The 21884-nt window shown below is 34.1% G+C and overlaps 1 protein-coding gene across 14 annotated transcripts in view; it reads left to right on the top strand.

The window, feature by feature from the left end:
* PPP1R9A (protein phosphatase 1 regulatory subunit 9A) overlaps positions 1-21884 on the top strand; it is a 215690-nt gene that overhangs the window by 115311 nt on the left and 78495 nt on the right. For all 14 annotated transcript variants that reach the window (XM_036429369.2, XM_045578424.1, XM_036429366.2 and 11 more), the window contains exons 3-5: positions 5507-5639; positions 8049-8169; positions 10723-10827. In XM_036429369.2, coding sequence (XP_036285262.1) covers positions 5507-5639; positions 8049-8169; positions 10723-10827 — 359 coding nt within the window. The remainder of the gene's footprint in view (positions 1-5506; positions 5640-8048; positions 8170-10722; positions 10828-21884) is intronic.

The raw sequence follows: 21884 nt of genomic DNA, 5'->3' as shown, positions 1-21884 counted from the left end.
TTAAAAAAAAATATATATATATTTTATTGACTTTTTACAGAGAGGAAGGGAAAGGGATAGAAAGCTAGAAACATGGATGAGAGAGTAACACTGATCAGCTGCCTCTTGCACACCTCCTACTGGGGATGTGCCCGCAACCAAGGTGCATGCCCTTGACCAGGCTGATGCTCTATCCACTGAGCCAAACCGGTTTTGGCAATACTCTTTTTTTTGAAATAGTTTCATTAGATCAATCTCTCTTTCTCTCTCTCTCTCTCCATATATATATATATATATATATATATATATATATATATATATATATATATATTTATTTTTATTTTTTTTTAATCTTTTCACATAGCCAACCATAGCTATTCTAAACTTAAGGAATTTTCATCCTCCTCTTGATTTTTTTTTTTATTACCTATGTATATGAATTGGTTGGTACCAATGATAATATAAACATGTATATTTGATTTTATGTTGGGTTTTGTATACATTCTATTTATATGTCAACTTGGCTGGGCCATGGTGCCCAGATACTTGGTCAAACATGTTAGATGTCTTTGTGAAGGTGTTTTTGAGTAAGGTTAACATTTAAGTTGGTGGATTTTGAGTAAAGCAAATTGCCCTTTATCATGAAAGTGGACCTCATGGAACCAATTGAAGGCCTTAATAGAAAAAGACTGACCTCCCAGGAGGAGGAGGGAGCTCTGTCAGCAGACTGCCTCGGACTTGAACTGCAACATCAGCTTTTCTGGGTATCCAGCCTGCTGGCCTAACCTGCAGATTTCGGTTTTGTCAGCCTCCCTCTATAACCTCATGAGCCAATTTCTTAAAATAAATCTAGCGTACTATAAATACAAATATAGTACCATGTGTATAATTACAAATATACACATACACATCCTATTGGTTCTGCTTTTCTGGAGCACCCTGACAAATATAGGATTCTTTGTATTGCCTTTTGAACTAGTGGGCTGTGCTCTCAACCTTCCATTATGTAAAGTGTTTGTTTTTCACTTCCTGGTTATCCATGAAAACACTAGGCTTACATTTAGTGAAATATTCCTATTTCCTTTATAGACTTTGTCTTCATTAACTATCCTTATAGCCACCATGTATATTGCTCTCTGAGCTTCAAATTTCTTGTGTAAAAATATGAAAAGTGGGTGGATACTCTCTTACTTGTTTCTGCTTTACTTACTGGGTCATTTGGTACAAGAATTAATGATAATTTGTGTTAAGTTTTATATTGTCTGTAACTTCCAAATACTTTAGCATATAGATCACAATATTTATAGGTTTAACTTTGAAACACCAATCAGGTATCTTCACTCTAGGTTTATTAACATTAGAGTTGTTACAAATAATTGGTGAAACGCGCAATATTGAAAATATATGGATTGCGCTGAAACCGGTTTGGCTCAGTGGATAGAGCTTCGGCCTGCGAACTGAAAGGTCCCAGGTTCGATTTCAGTCAAAGGCATGTACCTTGGTTGCAGGCACAGCCTCGGTAGGGGGTGTGCAAGAGACAGCTGATTGATGATCTCTCATCAATGTTTCTGGCTCTCTATCCCTCTCTCTTCCTCTCTGTGAAAAATCAATAAAATATATTAAAAAAAGAAAAGAAAAGAAAATATATGGATTGTCCTTAGAAATATTTTCTCTTAATGGACTTTGAGTCAGACTAGGCCAGCAAGCTAATAGCTTTTGGAGTAACACCTAACTCTAGTACTCATTTGGTACTGTTTTCTGATATGTAGGATTCCGTTATTGAGTGATTCAATTAGGAGGTTAGACACATTCTATCATAGAATACTATCACAAACTGCTTTAGGTACACCTTCATGGAGGGGAGCTGTCGGAATATCTTAAGGTCAGACATCTGGGTTTTTACTGAGCTAACATGATAAAGCTGTGGGTTTGTTTTTTCATCTTCCTGCTCATCGATGTTTTCGTATGCAACAAAAAGCCCTCAATCATTTAGAATCTTTGGAGACCTGCAATGTTTACCTACAAATGCTTGGTCATTGTGAATTTCAGTTTGGCTTACATAAGTTTGCAACAAGAACCTAACATATTCCCTGCCACACAGTAGGCATTAAAAAATTATCCCTCTTACTGTCTTAAGTCAGTGAACTGGCCTTGGTTCTGGGGAAAGAAAAAGAAAGCTGAAGTTATCATTCATGGTTTTAAAGCTGCCAGGATCCTTCTTTCAGAGGATGGTTTATTGCCAATTTTTTTTTTTTTTAATTTTTTTTTTTAAGACGTGGACTATCTTGTCCATGCTTTCTCGGTCTCAATTTAGAGTCTCTGTAGCAGAGCCACTAAAATCATGTGAAGGTGAGTTGGAATTCTACCAGGGAAGCTTATGGTAAGTGAGCTTGGCTGGTCTCCAAGAGCACGCTGTGCCAAGCCATCATCTGAAACGCAGCATGCTAGAACCTGGGACATTGTCCATCTTTGATGTGTCAAGAAGATGAAGCGGAACCCAGACGACAGGCGGAACTGAGACCTCGTGGGAGCACTGTGGGAGATTCCTTCCAGTCAATATTTACAGAAAATTCTGAATTTATTTTGACCTGCATTGATTAAAGAAAATGTGTCATAGGAAGTGAAGGAAATAAGTTTTTACTCCTTATTTAAAAAAAAAAAAAAAGTTGCTGCTGTTTTGAAAAATTGTTAGAACACTAGCTACCTGAAAGGTGAAAAAGAATGATTCTAGTTGAAATCTTATAAGAAGCTAATTTTGACTTTGTTTTTCATAGCCTTGGATTACTGGGTGAGGAATGTCATTGCTACTGCATTTGTAAACTTGTTACCCCTGAAAGCCTGCCTCTGCCTCAAAGTGAGGGACAAGGCCTTGTTTTGTTTCCTGACAAAGGAACAGGAAAATATAACTTGCTGGCCTTCAAACAAGCAATCTTAAATTTAAACATCCTTTTGTTTGCTTTTCTCAGTCAAATAACACAGGAACCATGTGAAGGTGACTGAACATCATATGTATTTTTTGATGATGTTGAATATGAAGGACCAGGATGCTCTTGCCCTTTAGAGTTTTTGCATTGCCTTAATATAATGAGGGGGCTCTGATTATTATCTGAGTATCCATAGTTTGCAAAGCAGTTATGAGAACATAAATAAAATGGTAGAACAATTGTAAATATATTTAAAGAATGAAGACCTATTGATGAAACCCGCAGTTTTTACCAAGGTCAGCTTACTGGCATGTCTGAGGTTCTTCCTGGTCAAGGCCAAACAGAGCATGCGGGTGCTGAGCCACTGCGTGCTGACAGTGCACAGCTTTGGACACAGATAGGGATTTGCAACACCGTATCCATGACAGTGATTTAACTCAAGGAAATCTCATCTTGTATAGGTGCCGGTTAATGAAAATTGGTTTTTAAACACTTAAAATTCAATGCCTTTAGGAGATTGCCTGCAATTATTTATAGGAATTTAGTCAGTGTATTGGGGCACATTCAATAACAAATATTGCCTTGATATACAACTTATAGAATCATAATCTTTTATAAAATTTCAGTTGTAACAGTCTTTAATTTTTTTTTTTTTACATGAAACATTCAGATAGTTCCTCCAACATGCTCTCTCAATGGAAGCTGTATTTAAGAGGGGCATTAGGCCTTACCATCTTGCTACTCTGGCAATGATTTAACAAAGCAGTTGTTACAGAAAAGGTGGAAAGTCTTTGTGGTACATATTTTATGAATAATATAGTTTAGGGAACAGAGTTGCTTTCACTGTTTCTCTGTAAGATACAGCTGATGCTTAATAAAATCTAGCCTGGAAGTAGCCCATTGTTATATGGAGAGTTGTTTCTGAAATTGTTACCAACTTATCTTGGTTTTGAAATTTTAACTTCTTACTTAAGATGGCATGAGACATTGACCACTGCTTTCTTCTTGCCATAGACAGAAGGGAATCACTCTTTTGTCACCACAGGCAATACACCGTACAATGGATGGGCCTTAAAGTGGTGGCACTCCATGCACATATCCTGTATATCATTGGCTTTTCTTCACGTCATTCAGTCATTTGCTTTAGCATTTCCAGAATCTGTGGCTTTGTAGAAGGTCCTCTCTAGTCCGTTAAACATTGGCTCATATATTTTTTTAGCACTCTTAGAATTTTTTGTTCTTAATAATTTGAATTTAACGTTTGTTAATGATGTGAAATAGGGATATTTTCAGGTGGATATCTCATTCTTTCCCATTTAGGAATGTGATGTTGTGGTGTTTATTATGGTAGAGAAAAAGCAAGTAGCCTGAAAACATTTTGAAAGTCGAGAAGAAAAACAATTCCGGTACAGATCCTATAAATGACATGATTTTGAGACATATATACCATTAGGAATCACACTACGTCTGCTTCTGTATATGCAATGTGTATTCCTGGTTTATAGGTTGTCATATATAGTACACAAGAGTTGCCAATTTGTCGTTAATGTGTGTGTAAAGCACACTTGGACTGTCAGAGCTGGCTTTGTAGGCAGTGGACATGATTTCTCCTCGGACCTTCTGTTCTGCTTTCTATTTTTATTGTAGCTTTTTGTGATATTAAAAAACAACTCATTCCTAGTTTTTAGAATTTTGGGAGACAATACAGAATTTTTAAGACATAGTTCATGAACTTAATAATTATTGAATTTAATTGAAAAAATGTCAGTTTTTATTATTTCTATTAATTGGACTTGATGAATAAGTTCCTTTCTTTTCAATTAAGCAAGGGATTGATTACTTATTTTCAGTTACTTTTCAAGTAAAACAAATATTTCAGCAGAAACAGATTTTCAAATTTCTTATGACTATGTCTAAAGACCACATTCAGTCTTTCGAATTGTTTAGGTAGGAAAGAAAGAGCTGGCAACTTCCTATTTGTCCTATTGCTCTTTAGTAAGGTTTTGATAGCCATTACATAGACAAGTTCAACGAGAATTTAAATCTACATGCAAGTGAAATGAGAGATGACAAATGAGGGCTTACCACGCATAATTCTAATACAGTATAGAATAGAAATCAATTTCTAATCGATTCTGTGATTGAAAAACAATTATGATGCTGACAACCTACAATGTTTGGGCTTGTTTAAGTCATGCTGTGAAATGGGTTCAGTGTGGGTGTTTGCTTAGATAGTTTCACAATGTTTTGCCTTAGTTGTATCAGGAGCCAGCGTTGCAGCTCGTATGTATACTCCGATTCTATAAAAAGAAATTAATGTTGCCATCCAAATAATGTTTTCTGTGGTTCCTGTGGTTTCTGAAATTGTTAAAAGTGGTAGAATGACTCATACATTTTTAAAATTACTGAGATATGTTTATTCTCATTCATTCTTCCTCTTAACATCTCAATTGATTTTTTTTAAAACAAAAGTTACTTAGATGAAATTCATGATGCAAAATTTTTAACTTAATGTACGTTTAGACATTTAAATTTTTCTTTTTTTGTAATTAGGAAAGCCATCCTTTTGGGATTATCATCTTTTTGTTGATCTTCTCCTACAGGTTTTCAGCACATACTCCAATGAAGACTATGACAGGAGAAATGATGAAGTTGACCCTGTGGCTGCTTCAGCTGAGTACGAACTTGAAAAGCGTGTAGAAAAGTTGGAACTTTTCCCAGTGGAACTGGAAAAAGGTATATGAGCTCTACATCATTTGTGATATTATTATATTCCTATACTAATAATACAGAATTGACTTTATTTTTCCCAAGTATAGCTGTTTTCTCCCCTAAGGATTGGGTCAAATTTTAATTCTCATGCAGGAGTTTATTGAATTTCAAAACTAGTTGATATAAATTCTCTATAGATGGTGGATTGAAAGATTCTCTCTAGCTGTCCACTACCAACTAGAACTTATCAACTTTAGTTGTCTGGGTAGTGGTTAGGAGTAGGGAGGACTGAATGAGGCCTGATGCTTGGTTGGTAATTCTGCAAAGGGCTGGCGAGGTGAGAGCTCAGAGAGAGCTGCTGGAGAGTGGGGGGCAGGTGGTGACTTTTTTGTTTGTTTGTTTTTTTTGTTTTTTGTGGAGGAAGAGTGGTCATGGTTAGACTCTGAATATGGTACATATGAGGAGTACTGGGCTTTCAGAAAATTATGGATTTTTGAAACAAAGGCAATGGACCACTCTTCATCTCTGAGGAGAAAGAGCTAATGGAGAGCAGGCAGACGGGGGAGCAGAGGGACTTCCTGCTGAATTATCTTCCTGGAATCACAGTCCACCTATTGCAGTAACTGGGGACTCACAGGACCAGAGGCCGCCATGTTTATTGTCATGTAAGTCAGGAAGCTGAGAATTAGACTCTGACCAATGAACAGAAGACTGTCACATCTCAAAGTTTTAGGAAAAAGCCCAATAGATGACAACTTGAATAACAGAAAGAAAGCAAAAAAAAAACAAACGAAAAAAAAAAAGTAAATAAGAATATTCAAGTATGGCTTTAATCAAATTAACAATAACACAAAAATATAATGATTTTTAAAAATAAAAATGTCAGTAGAGGAATTGAAGAGGAAATGATGACTTTGTTGAGATTAAATTGGTGACAAAGAAATTCAAGCATAAGAAATGTCCCAAACTAATTCTCAAATGACAGAGCAAAAATCCAAGGAAAATTATAGAGACTCGACATACAAAGAAAAGGAAATGGAAATAAAGGGTGAGAGATATAGAGGAAAATTTCCTAAGCTCAAAAACAACTTGATCCTTGTATTTGCAAGGACTTAGCCAACTGATTGCAAGGACTTAAAGGAAAAGTCCACATCTAAGCACTGGCTGGACAGACAATTTGTAAACAAACTAAAAACAATGTGTTTTTTGTCATTATCTTTCATGGGGCCAATAAAATGGAAACAAAAGTGAATGCCTGTCACTAGGGGAAAGTGGTCGGATAGGTTATTATTCTGTCCACCGTGAAATATTACACAATCATTAGAAGGGATTTGAAGCTACTATGTTAAGTTGATACTCAGGACGTATTATTGAATTAGAAAAGTAAGCTGGAGAGAAAAGTAGGTGTCATATGACCTTATTTGTGTAAAGCAAATAGGAAGGAAAAGCAAGCCATATATACACTGTAGTTTTTTATATGTTTCTATCCTTGATGGCAAGACAGAGAAAGTAATGGAAGACACATACCATCTTAACACGAATGGTTATCTGGAACAAGTAAAAACAATCTATATATAAGTAAATGGGAAATTCTAGATACATTGTGATCACATTTATTTAAAATAACATATATGGCTCAGCCAGGAAAAATTCAGCCAGAATGGTCAATCTAGAGTTATATTACTAAATTATTGAACCTCAAAGAATGTTTTTTTGTGAAAGAGGACAACAAAAATTGAATAAGTAATGTAAGTGAAATCAGACAAGCCTCCAAGTGACTAAAAGACAGTAGAGAAGGCTGAGGTGGGTAGGTGGGTGGGAAAAGATTAACCAAAGAACTTGTATTCGTATATGCATAACCCATGGACATAGACAATAGTGTGTTGAAGGCCTGATGAGGGGTTGAGTGTGGTTAGAAGGAGTCAATGGGGGAAAATCGGGGGACACTTCTAATACTTTCAACAATAAAGATAAATTTTCTAAAAAGGCAATAGAACATTCTTTTCTCAGGAAAAGAAGGTTTGAATCAAGAATTTTATTACCCTGCCAATATAAACAAACAAAGCAAACAAATAAAAGAATATATAAGTGTTTGTGTGTATGCTTTTGTGCTTAAAATATTAAATTATATTGTTTAAAGGGGCCACGTTTTAAGGCAGATTAATCACTCAGTAATCAAATTATTACCTTTTTTTTGGATCACAGTAAATAGCTAACTGCAGTAGTAACAAACTATGTTCATGAGCCTTTGGGGGTTCTCATTTGACACCCTTGCTCCCCTGCATTGGAAAAAACTTCTCAAAGGCAAGCATATATGATATGGACTATGTGATAATCAATAAAGAACAAAATTAAAAGGAACAAATAGGCCTCACCAGTTCATTGCAGAGTAGTGTAACACTTAGATTGTTGTATCTTTACCCGTTTTCATAGATGAGGATGGACTTGGCATAAGTATTATTGGAATGGGTGTTGGAGCAGATGCTGGACTTGAAAAGCTGGGGATATTTGTCAAGACAGTAACAGAAGGTGGTGCTGCTCAGCGGGATGGCAGGTAAGCTAGTTGCTGCTTTTGACTACTAAAGTCTAGGAAACTTTTCTGGGAATTTCTTGTTTTTCAGCTTTCTTCTTATGATTATTTAGGACAGAAGGTCAATGTGTCTCATATGTAGAAAATGTTAAAAACTTGATTACTTTCTGACTTGTAGGCAGAATACCTGATGAAAATGGGTGGATAAATCTATTATCTATGTCTAACTTAATATCCATCCATTTATCTATTTACCTAGTAGTAAGTGGGCAGAAACATGGGTGTATATAGTTTAAGAATATGTTCTGTGGAGATCAGCACATACTTTCACCTCAGAAATTTCAAAACATTGGTTGGCTGCCTCCTGCTTGACCCCTACTGGGGATTGAGGCTGAGACCTGGGGCATTGAACCCATGACCAGAAGTTGAACCGGTGACATCTCGGTGCACAGGACAGTACTCAACCAACTGAACCACACTGGCCAGAGCTAGATCTTCTTTATAGTTCCTTTTAACCTCAAAAGGATAAGAGTGTGTATTATACCTTTCTAGCTTGCCTTGGTTTTTAAGTAACTTTTCCTTATTTAAAAGAAACTCTTTTAATTTAATCTCAGATTTGGTCAGACTATTTTCAAGGGATGTTAAAAAATATATAGAAAATTCTTTTCTCCTTCCTTCCTACCCTAGCACAAGAAGCCTTCTTATTGTGATTGCTTTCATCCCTTATGAACATCTCGAACTCTTACCACATTTTAAGTACTTTTATAAATCTGCTGTGGATGTGTATCTCCCATGTCATCCAGTATAGTTGGAAAGTTTTGACTCCGTCTTTGTTCTTTGATATTATGCTCTAGTTTATAAATTTTCTCTTGTCAAGCTTTTCATGTCTGTCTGTATATTTTCAAAGGGTGTTCAATAAATATCTGTTGAATGAGTGAATCCTAGTGCTTCAATCACTTTCAGAATGTTTACTTGGGCCTAACATTTTTCTTTTTATATTTCTTCTCTTCGTACCTTTCCTTCTCCCTCTCCCCTTCTTCTCCTCCCTTCTTCTTTTTTCTTTTCTTTTTTTTCTTTTTCTTCCTTCTTCCTCTTTGTGCAACCTTGCCTCTTATACAGGGTGGCTTGTAATTTAACTGGGTGACATGATAGCTATTTCCACCTTCTGTTTTTATTCTAATTTTATAGTAAAATAATATTAAATATAGTAACCATTAGTTTTTGCTGCCATAAATTTTATGATTGTACACAAAACACATTAACACACTATTTATCCAGTCCTGTTTAATGAACCTATAAAAGCAAAATGCATTTCATAATAACCCAATTGAAAATACCGTATTTTTCGGACCATAAGACGCTCCGGACCATAAGACGCACCAGTTTTTAGAGAAGGGAAATGAAGAAAAAAAGATTCTGAAACAAATAGTGTCCTAAAATATTTTATGTGCATTAAAACCCAACATCACAGTCATAAACACATGTAATCAACCCTGTAAAGTAAACAGCAGCATTTAGAACCATTTTAGAGCCGGGCAAGCACACAGAGACCATACAGAGCCGGGCAAGTAAAAAAACTTTTTTTTTTAAAGTATATGTGTAGGCTATATTTGGACCATAAGATGCAGTATTTATAACCATGGATAAATCTCATACATAGCGTTGAGTGAAGCAAACTAAGTTGTAGAAAAAGAGATTTATGATGAAATTTGAAAACTGGAAATGTACACATATTATGCCTATTGGTGCATATGTGTTATTTGTATTTCAAAACATCAGTAGAAAGGCTAACCATCAAAGTCAGTATGATGGTTACCTAACCTCTGTGGAAGCAGAGAAGGGGATAGGATGAGACAAGTAATAAAGAGGCTTCAGCTTTTCTGTAATAAATTTATTTAGAAAAAAACTGACTCAAATATTGCACAGTGCTAAGATCTGATAAAATTGGATATTGGTGCATGAGTGTTTATTATCTAATTCTCTCTGTATTTCTCTGTGATTGAAATACTTCATTTTGAGTAATTAAAAAAATATATATATATATAGAACATGTATGTAAATTTAAAAGCATGATACACCAAACAACACTCATACTGTATATTGCTCCTAAACAAAATACACACACACACACACACACATCCGCCTTTATGTAAGTATATATATAAATTTGTATACGTGAAGGATTCCCTGCAATTCTTGTTGTTCTTTCTTGGAGAGGAGAGGTGGGACAAGGTATGAAGCCTAAAGGGTATGTAAGATGCATTTGTTATATTTTAAGAAATTTTAAAGACAAAAAAGATATAAATATGTCATACATTAACAGTTATCAACTCATTGTGATAGCAATATGGATGTTGGATAAAGTGAATCCCTTCATTTAGTATTGCCTATTTCTGTTCTTCAAAATAATCTTTTAAAAATATTAAGCATTTGACTAAGATATAGAGCTTATATATAAAAGACAAATTTTGTATTAAGATTCTCTTAAAAAGTAGGTATTTTGTCAACTAATTTATTGTGATGGAAATATATTATTGTAAAAATTAAACATGAATAATTTTTTTCCTCTTCCCAAAGAATACAAGTCAATGATCAGATTGTAGAAGTGGATGGAATCAGCTTGGTGGGAGTCACACAGAATTTTGCTGCAACAGTTCTCAGAAACACCAAGGGCAACGTCAGGTAAACATATGGCTTCAGTCTGTACAATTTCATTACTTGATATTTTGTTTAAATTTTCTATGATTATACTTATAGATATATATAATTATAATGAGAAGTTTAACTAAATGCTAAAATTTTGCCTTTAGTTTTTTTATTTTTCTTTAATTTAACTAATTAGTTCATGCAAATGTAATTTAAAACTAAAAATTATAGTATTCTAGAAAGATATGAAGATAAGGAGTATACAGCATAAATCACTATTGTTAGTTATTAAGCTTTTTTAGTGTGCATTATTGCTAATACAATAAGAATTGCTATGACAATAAAATTTCTAGTTCTGTCCTCAATAAATAAGACATTTGTCCTCAAATCCTCTTAATAAACTCAGTTACATAGTTAAATAAATCAGTTAATAAAGTCTGCTTACCTAAATAATATGTATCATTGAATATATATATACACATATATATACATATATATGTATATATATACACACATATATATGTATATATATATTCAATGATACATATTATTTAGATAAGCAGACTGAATGATTTGGGGTTAATGCTTTAAAAATATTTTTATTGTTTTAAAGAGACAGATAAAATTACACTTTGGTAAACTATTACTTTTCCAACTTTAATAGGATAGAGGGTGCATTCTTTTGAACCTTAAAATTTATATCCAATCTTGGGGTTCTGAAAATGGTAGCTTGGAAAACAAATATACTTAAAAGTAGTCTTGAGTCAACTAAGGTCAAACTTCAAAATTTGTTTATTTGGCCATAGGGTACTTATTTTTAAATATAATATTGCTATATCTTATACTTCTCCAAATATCCTATGAAAGGATTCATAAGGGGACATTATTTAGTATGTGTAATTATGAAAGTGTTTTAGTGTTATCATCAAAATTAAATGGCCAAATGTTCTGAAAATATTGATGAGTTAATTGATCTAAAGAGAGTAAATTATGATTTAATTGCAGCATATTTTATGTTGCAGAGGCATGAGTTTAAGAATTTAGACTTTTTTAAGTTGGAAAGCACCCATTAATACTGAAGGGAATGTTTAAGAAATACAACTTCAATAACTTTTATGTTTATGTTTCAGGAATACCCATAGTTCTGAGAAAGTATGTAAAATAATTGGCAAGAGTACACGTGATTATCTTTCAGGACTGTTGTATATCAGTATACAACTTGGTTTGAAGTTGCCCAATAGAACTTAAAGTGAATTTAAAAGTGAATTATGCATTAAAGTTTGTGGTTACATGAAATCGTAGTCATTCCTTTCTCTTCATAATTCTGCACTGTTATTTCAAGTCTTGTACAGATCACCAAAGATTTCTCAACTGGTCATCCTGATTGCTAATCTCCCTTTTTGAAACTCTCCTTCTCATTCTTATCCCTAATGGACAAATACAATCGCAGTATTTCACATGTATGAAGGGCTATGGGAAAAGGCTATTGACTCATTCTGTGTATCTCTAGTAGTACAAATAAAACCTGTGGGTAGAAATAGTGATTCTGCATCCATCATGTTCCTCTCTTCAGAAACCTTCAATGGCCCTCCACTCTGGGCAGAATCTAAGTTCTCTATCCTGGTATTAAAAATCTTTCATCACCATATCTTGTCATTTATCTCTTTCTATTTTCATGGTCTGGTTCAGTCAATACTAGTGTAGTCATTATCTTTCGAATATAACTTGTGAATATTTTTGTGTGCCTTTCTCTCTGCCATATTTTTCTGTTCAAAATACTGTTTAGAACCTAGTTATCTTAAAGATCGTATTTCAGATTCTTTCCTCTCCAAGAAGTACCCCTTCACCTCATGGCTCCCTGGTTATCTCTTCTTCCTGGTGCTCTAACCTTTCATTCCATTTTTTTTTTTTTTTTTTACCTTGAGATGATAGCACATTCTCCTTTCCTCTTCTAAAGGCATATATCTTATTTCCTAGCTCTCTCTGCAAAAATCTTGATATCAAAAGGGGATCTTTAGGGTCCTTTGTTCCCCCAAATTATCTAACCCTGGGTCTCAATTACATCTTTTCTCAACTTTAACTTATTAAAAATAATATTTTAATCCATTGAATATATTTTATGCAGCAGTTCTTCATAAGGTATTAATATAAAATCAGGATCCAAAAATTAGATCTGTAGTTTTAATGAATGGTTTTAAACTGAGGTTTTAAAATAGGTATGGTTCTATATTTCTTATTCATTGATAACTTAGCTGCCACATTCATTGTTTACTAAAATTTATTTTTAAAGGGTATATAAAAATTACTAAATGTAGTTAGTATTTTTCTAACTACAAAGCATATATCTAGGATGAATTTGTTTATTTATATACCTCTGTATAATATGCAGAACAATTCAATCCAGAACGGCTCTAGATGTAGCATGCTACATCATATGTAGTACACAGCACATTTACTATATACTCCTTTGACTTTGACTTTAAATTTCTACTACTCAGTATGTCTTTATTATATATGTCAATGTTAAAGAAACGTCGTAACAATTATTTAAAAACTTCTAATTGCCTGGCCTACATGGCTCAGTGGTTGAGCATTGACCTATGAATCAGGAAGTCACAGTTCAATTCTCAGTCAGGGCACATGCCTCGATTGCAAGCTCCATCCCCAGTGTGGGGCATGCAGAAGGCAGCCAATCAACGATTGTCTGTTGACATTGATGTTTCTATTTCTCTCTCTCTCTCTTTTCCTCTCTGAAATCAATATAAAATATATATTTTAAAAACTTCAATTTGAAAAAAACCTATAATCTTCTTGGTGGTTGATTTGTTTTGAAAATATTGTTAAAATAAAGTGAAAAAGCAATAGAAAGAATGTAACTTACAAAATGTAATATAGTTAGAAAGTTAAAGTTTTGTTCTCATTGTCAGATCCTTTCTTTGGTAAAAATAAACATTTTTTGTATGAAAATAATTTAAATAGTTTAGATTCAGTTCATTTGAATCAGCAGATTTATCTCCTATTCACAATTGACTTTTATATTAAAACATACTAAAATTATGCTTCACTTGGAAATCCTAAAAAGACCCTCATATTTGTTGGCCAAAAAAAACCCCCACAAAACTATTTTAAACTCAAAATTATTAATTTATTAGAAAAAATAATAGGTTGTAGTTCAATCACTGGTTGTATATCTATGGAAAGAAGACAGAAATCACAAGATATTCACAGTTTGATTCAAGATTGTATAAAACTACCTTAAATTTATGCTCAGATATAGAATTTAGCCTTCTGTGATAGCATTTTGCCAGCGATAGTCCAAATTTGGTTCAATATCTTGTGTTATATCTTTGTGGGCAAGAGAAAAATGTGTTTTGAATTATGAGATAGGTAAAAAGAATAGGTGCTAATTCTGTTACCATATCAAAATCAGAATGAGGCATTAAAAGAAAAATCATTACATACCAATGCTTTTCGTGAACTTAGATACAGAAATCCTTAACAGAACTTTAGCACATTGAAATCAGGAAGTTATACAAGTATGATAATTTATGGCCAAGTGACATCTTTGGAATGCATGGTTGATTTAATGTTTGAAATTCAACCTACGGAATTTCATAAGGGAAATTCCTCAATGTGATAACTAGCAGCCCAAGTGAACTGACAGCTAATATTACATTTAATGATGAAAGACCAAACGCTTTCCCCTTATACTAGGATAATGCAAATATGCCCACTGTCTCCACTTCTATTCAAGTTGTCCTGGAGGTCATAGCTTATTCAGTGAAGCAAGAATAAGAAATGGAAAACATGTAGATTTTACAAGGAAGAAGTAAGACTTTGTTCACAGACAACATGGTCATCCCTGTAGAAAATTCTATGGAATCTACAAAAAATGCTACTAGAACTGATAAGTGAGTCAAGCAAGGTTATAGGAGATAGGTTGTTGTATAGAAATTACCAATTCTACTTCTATAGACTAACATTAGCAAAGAATTGAAAGTTCAAATAATAGCATTCATAATAACAGCAAAAACACTTAAGGATAGTCTGGCATAATACACTGAATATATCAGCAAAATTCTGAGAAAATAAAGACAACTTAAATGAGGGAAGAAATACACTCCATGTTATGGGTCAGAATACTCAATATTGTTAAGACTTCAATTTCCCCCCCCAATCTATAGATTGAGCACAGTCTCAACAAAAATCTCAGAAGGCTCCTTTCTCTGGTAGAAATAAACATTTTTTAAAAAGAACAAAGTAGGGCCGAAACCGGTTTGGCTCAGTGGTAGAGCGTCGGTCTGCGGACTGAAAGGTCCCAGGTTCGATTCTGGACAAGGGCCTGTACCTGGGCTGCGGGCACATCCCCAGTAGGGGATATGCAAGAGGCAGCTGGTCGATGTTTCTCTCTTATCGACATTTCTAGCTCTCTATATCTCTCTCTTCCTCTCTGTAAAAAATCAATAAAATATATTAAAAAAAAAAAAAAAAAGAACAAAGAAGGGTATTTTTGCTGCCTGACAGCTGCACTAATCACAGCAGTCTGGTTTAGGCATAATGACAGAAGTATAGATTAATGGAATAGAATAGGGAGTTTCAATATAGACCTGCATAGACATAAACCATTGGTTTTTGACTAATGCCCCAAGGTAATTTAGTGGGGGAAATTATAATATTTTGAAAAATTGGTGCTGAAAGAATTGGATAACTACATTAGAAAAAGCAAAGAACAAAATTTGGCCTTCCTTGCACAGTCCATACAAAAATAAACTCAAAAATTGATCATAGACTAAAGTGCAGCAGCTAAAACTAAAATTTATAGAAAACAGGCAAAAATCTCAATGATCTTGGATTAGTCAAGGATCTTTTAAGACATAAAAGAACGAAATGGTAAGCTCATAAAAAATTTAAACATTTGTTTTGAAAATACTGTTAAGAAAGTGAAAAGGCAATCTAAAGACTGAATATTTGCAAAACATTTATCTGATAAAAGACTGTTATTTAGAAGACATGAAGAATTCTTACAGTTCATTAAGAAGATATATAACCCTATTAAAAATGTGCAAATCAATTAAAGAGACACTTCACCGAGAAAGATATACAGTTAAGCACATGAAATGCTGCTCAGTGTCATTAATCATTGGGGAAATGCAAATTCATTCCCAATGAGGTACTACTATACACACAATAGAATGGCTGAAATTTAAAAGACTGATGATGCATTGACAGGGATGTGGAGCAGCTCTAGCATTCCTTTACTGCAGCGGGAATGCAAAATAGCATAACCAATTTGCAGAACAGTTTGACAGGTTCTTATAAATTAAAACTAGAGGCCAAGTTCACAGATTCATGCACCAGTGGGGTCCCTCAGCCAGGCCTGCTGGAATCGGGTTGAAACTGGCTCTCTGACATCCCCCAAAGGGTCCCGGATTGCAAGACCCCTCTTGAATGCTCAGCCCCCAAGACCTGAATGCCCACTGGCTCCCTCCTCTCTCCTTTCTGGGTCCGGGGTGCGGGTGAATGAGATTCTGGGCAGATAGTGCCCCAGCAGCAACCTTACCCATAGCCAATACTGCAAGGAACCAGGCTTTCTTCTCTGGATGTAGTGTCTGCTCCCTGGTGGTCATTGCACATCATAGCTACTGGGCAAACAGTCGAACGGTTGGTCAGTCACTTAGGCTTTTATATATTTAGACTAGAGGCCGGATGCACAAAATTTGTGCAAGAGAAGGCCTGCCTTCCCCTGATTGCCGGCATCAGCTTCCCTCTGGCACCTGAGACCCGGGCTTCTCTCGCAGCCCTGGCTTCTTCCTGAAGGTCCTGTTTAATTAGCATATTATGCTTTTATTATTGTAGATGTACACTTACCATACCAGCCAGCAGTTCTACTCCTGGCTACCTACTAAAAAACAATAAAAAATATATCAACCCAAGACATGTTTGCATTTTCATATTGTTTATAATAGCTGAAAACTGGGAAAAGTGAGTTCATATGTCATTAACTAATAAAAGGTTATACATAATTTTTGTATCCCACAATATACAGGGGTGGGCAAAAGTAGGTTTATCATAACAATATATAATACAATAACTAATAAACAATAATACAAGAATAAAGCCATGTTTCGCATTACAACTATAAAACTACTTTTGCCCACCCTTGCAATTTATTTGTTTACTGTTACATATCTTATCTCAAGAAGAACCCTGAAAATTTTGAAAGTATTTAGGAAGACATGACCAAGATGATGAGAAGTCTAAACATTTTCCTTCTACATGTAAAAGTAAAAGGTTCTACAAACTTTTTCCTAAGAGATAGAAAAAAGTTTAAAGACATGGTAGCAATTGTAAAGCACTTGAAAGTATGAAATCTGGGGAAATGATTAGCGATTCTTTTTAACTCTAGACCAGTGTTTTTCAACCTTTTTTGGGCAAAGGCACACTTGTTTCATGAAAAAAATCACGAGGCACACCACCATTAGAAAATGTTAAAAAATTTAACTCTGTGCCTATATTGACTATATATAAAGTAATTCTCTTGAATAGGAATCAAATAAACACAAAGAAAGTATTTTATAATTACTTTATTATGAAATATTAAGTAAACAAAATAGTGAAAAATTATAAAATTCGTGTCTTGTCTGCACCTACGGCACACCAGGCAACATCTCGCGGCACACTAGTGTGCCGCGGAACAGCGGTTGAAAAAACGCTGCTCTAGACAGCTGATCTAGTACTGAAGGACAGCAGTTATGGAAAGTGATATTGTAGGCGAGAGGTTGTGCTTCAGTCTGAGGAACGTCCAGAAAGTATATGTTTGCCCTTCAAAACCATTCACATTTAACTTTACATGCTTCCTGGCTGGAACCTGCTACTTATTGATTATTATGTATTCATAATGTTTTTACCCCAGCTTATATATTTAACAACTTTTGGCATTGAGCCATACACCACTACTGAAGGTCGGGATTTTATAGGAATTGTAGTTCCACACAATGGAAAACAAATTAATCTGAGGGCCTTACATATCTCTCTGTCCTTTATGGAAAATGTTATAATATTCAAAAGGAAATTGAAATGAATGCTAAGTGAATTTTTATAGACATACACGTTTATTTTGGATTCACACCTAGGCATATATTTCTAAATATAGAAGTTTTGAAAAAAATATTTTTTATTTAAAATCATTGGTGTATCAGAGGTTTCTATTTGAAATGCATTAAATCTAGATATGTTTTCACTTCATTTTCATCATTTTAATAAGGGTTTTCGTTTCCATTATACACCAAAGGGAAGTTGAGGTTTTCACTTTTTATCAAAGTGATTCTGTGGTTGTGCATAATGGAGTGCCGAATCCAGTGGAGGCAGTGTAGAATTGCCGCGTTATGGAATCATGTCCAGCGGGCTTCCTGTTTACATCGCTCGTAGGACTATACTCTTGCCCACAGACAAGAGGAGCAGTCACTATGGGTTTCAGACCAGGAGTAGTAGAACTTTTTAATCTTACATGTATGAGAATGGTCAGCGGTCACTGTGATAAAAAGAAGATTAAAAACAGTGGAGATTTCAAAAAACTACTTTACAGAAGACTTTAGTTGAATGAGACATTTTCTGATGTCACTCCATACAGAATAACATTTTTTAAATTTCCTTTTAAGTGTTTATATGTGTAAATATTTAAGCCTGACACAGCAATGCTAACTTTCAAGTAGAGGAATTTATACCTATTGCACAGTATATAGTCGTTGAAGTAGCACATGGTAGACAAAAAAAAATAATTCAATTACAGTCATGTGTCCTTAATGATAGGAATATATCCTAAGAAATGTGTGGTTAGGCGATTCTGTCATCATGTGAACATCATAGCGCACACTTGCTCAAGCCTGGATGGCATAGCCTACTACACACGTGGGCTACATAGTGTAGCCAGTTGCTCCCAGAATACAAGCCTGTGCAGAACTCTACTGTACTGAATACTGGAGGCAACTGTAACAGTAAAAACATGGCATAAAAGATTAAAAATGGCACACCTGTGCCATGAATGGGAGCTTGCAGGAATGGAAGTTGCTCTAGGTGCATCAGTGAGGGAATGTGAAGGCCTAGGACATGACTGGTCACCACAGTAGACTTAATAAACACTGTACCCCAGCGTCACCAAGATCGTGCAAGAAATGCACTGTGCTACCTCAAAGTGGCTATGAGGATGCTACTTGGCGATAGGAAGTCTTCAGCTCCATTGTGATTATGGCCCCACCACTGTACACGCAGTCCATCATGACCGAACGTCAGACTGCAGCACATGACTGTGCTCTGTTTTTACATTGCAATATGGTATGGAAAGTGTCTTGATGGTTAGTACTGGGTTAGATATAAAACTCCTTTCAAAGAACTGATGCTTACAAAAATGTTAAAATATTTTAAATCTAGATAGTGCAGATCTAGGTTTTAAAAGCAACATTTCCTAGATGGATTTTTTTTTAATGTAAAATATATCATATGTTATAGCTTACCCTATATCTAGCTAGGAAGAAAAAAATATGTAAGGGTATGCAAGTACAAGAAAGAGGCAAAAGCTTGGTTACATAGAACTTTAGCTGCTACGTTCTGTCAACATATTTTATGAAAGGGGCTACACATATATTTACCACCACCTACTCAAGTAGAATTAAGTGAAATAGTTAAAAAGCTAGCAAGTTAATCCTGGCCAGTATGGCTCAGTGGTTGAACATAGATCTATGAACCAGGAAGTCATGGTTTGATTCCCTGTCAGGGAATGTTCCTGTGTTGTGAGCTTGATCCCCCAATAGGAGGCATGCAAGATGCAGCTGATCAATGATTCTATCTCATCATTGATGTTTCTGTCTCTCTTCCTCTTCCTTACTCTCTGAAATAAATAAAGTACATATATATTTAAAAGCTACTAAGTTCAGAGTAAGAGCATAAAATGTGATCAAACAGGAAAAATGAGACACTTTTTACAGAAATGTTTAAAAGTACCAGTGGCCTTTGTGACCTAAAGCTCAAGTATTGCGTAAGGACAGTAGGTCTTGTACAGCGATTTTCTTTTCTTTCTTTTTTTTCTTTTTTTCTTTTTCTTTTTTTTCTTTCTTTTTTTAAATATATACCATTCAGGTTTTTGATGTGCACACAATAAATATTTATTTAAAGAATATATGAAGGAAAGAATTAATTACACAAAACTAACAACTAGATCCTGTTACAGTTTTTCCTTTTTTAAACTAGCTTAATTTCACATTGAGAACTTTTAAATTTTGACATCAAATGTCATTTTGACTAGTGTATCACTTTTATTAGAATAACTTTAGACTGTAAAGCAAGGCACTCATAAATCATTTTTCAGCATAACCTCTCACATCATTCACAGAGAATATGTAGATCTTTATGACTTCAATTCAGCAAATTGCAAGTCCAATCTTATTGTTGTTTGACAGCTCACTAGAGAATTCAATAAACGAGTCAGATGAATTCCATATAATTTCATCATCTAAACTACCAAGGACAGTGTATGGGCATTACTTGCTCTGATAATAGATTTAAAAAGAAAATCAAAAACTAATTCATCTGACTTGGTCTATTGTATCTCAGCTTGAGGGTAGCAGGGGGGAGTTCTTAGTGAAATAATTCACATTAAAACAGCATGATTGTTTTAACACTAAAAAAAAGCCATGCTAAAAATATAAAGCTTAATTGTATATTTTAGTTTTAATTTTGCCATTATATAGACATAATCTTAGAAAATACCTAATTTTTTATTTAAATATCCATTACAGTTTGGTGTCTGTTACCTCATTTTTATAGTTAGAAAAATACATCGATTGTGCCATTTTCTGTTGAAGCAAAGAAAAAAAGTTTAGAAAGTAACAAGAAAATACATTTTTTTCTTAAAGGATCTTGAAGTTTAGGAACAAGCTGATTTGACTAAACATATGTCATTTCATTTGGAGTTAATGTCTACAATATATATCACTAATTATGTACAAATATCACATATTTAGAGGGACTGATTATTGTAAACTTTTATTATATTTGTAAAGATTTTTGAAATTCAATTTAATGTGATCATGTGCTCCATACTTTTATCTTTTGAGAGTGACTTATAATAACATGTTCAGAGCATTCTAGTGCAAGTATTTTATTTTTTCCTGTGGTCATCCTTATCAGGATGAATTCTAATATTGTGAATATGTACTATAAATTAAACTGGATTACAGATCTTTAAAGATATGTATAGCTAGGTGCTATAATGCCACCTAAAATACCTGCCTGAGTGAAGAGATGTATACTTTAGCAAACACTTTTTAAAGTGAGTGTATTTCATGAGAGGAATTTTCTATTTTATATGTAATTACAAATCACTTCTATTTCATCAAACTATAAAGTGATTTTGAATGTGAATTAGTAAAGAATGTTAAATTGTAGCAGTAAATTCAGAAAGAAAGCCAAGCTGAGATTTTGAGCAAGTAGGCCTTCCTGATTTAAAATGCTATTTTCTTATGCAATATGGAACAATTCTTAGTTCCTCTGAAACGTTGTTCGTAAATAATTCTGGTTTGGAATTAGGAATTGTATTTTGAAGAAAGGAAGAAACTTGTAACATCACATTGGAGTTTTGATTATTCTATTGTATAATTACATAATTTTTTATTTAATATAATTTAGACTTTAAAAATAATATTCTGCTTTAAAAATTTTCACAAGGTCTTTCTTAAGATTCCTTCTTTCATCTCTAAAATCAGCAATTAAAATCAGTTTCAACTATTTGGCAAGTGGGACTCATCTTTTGTTTTTCTCTCCCTGAATTGTGTTTACATTAGCTTTAAACACTTGCCTTGAGGAGGAAATAAACTTCTACATTCTTAGGGAAAACTGTTAAACTAGAAGATCTAACACAGTAATTCTCAAATTAGTTTAAAGAACTTATGGCTTAAATGAATGTGAATTCTAATTTACTTACTTTGAGCTTGGCAGCTGTTTTTGATTAATTTGCATTTTGTACATTAATTGCTTCCCTCAATCTCGTGTCAGATTTATAGTAGGGAAGTTATATTTTTTTAAACCTCACTCTATTATTC

This window comes from Pipistrellus kuhlii, unplaced genomic scaffold (genome assembly GCF_014108245.1).
Source record: "Pipistrellus kuhlii isolate mPipKuh1 unplaced genomic scaffold, mPipKuh1.p scaffold_m20_p_10, whole genome shotgun sequence".
Lineage (NCBI taxonomy): Eukaryota > Metazoa > Chordata > Mammalia > Chiroptera > Vespertilionidae > Pipistrellus > Pipistrellus kuhlii.
The sequence above is the reverse complement of the archived record's forward strand: the minus strand, read 5'-3'. Positions and strand labels throughout refer to the sequence as shown.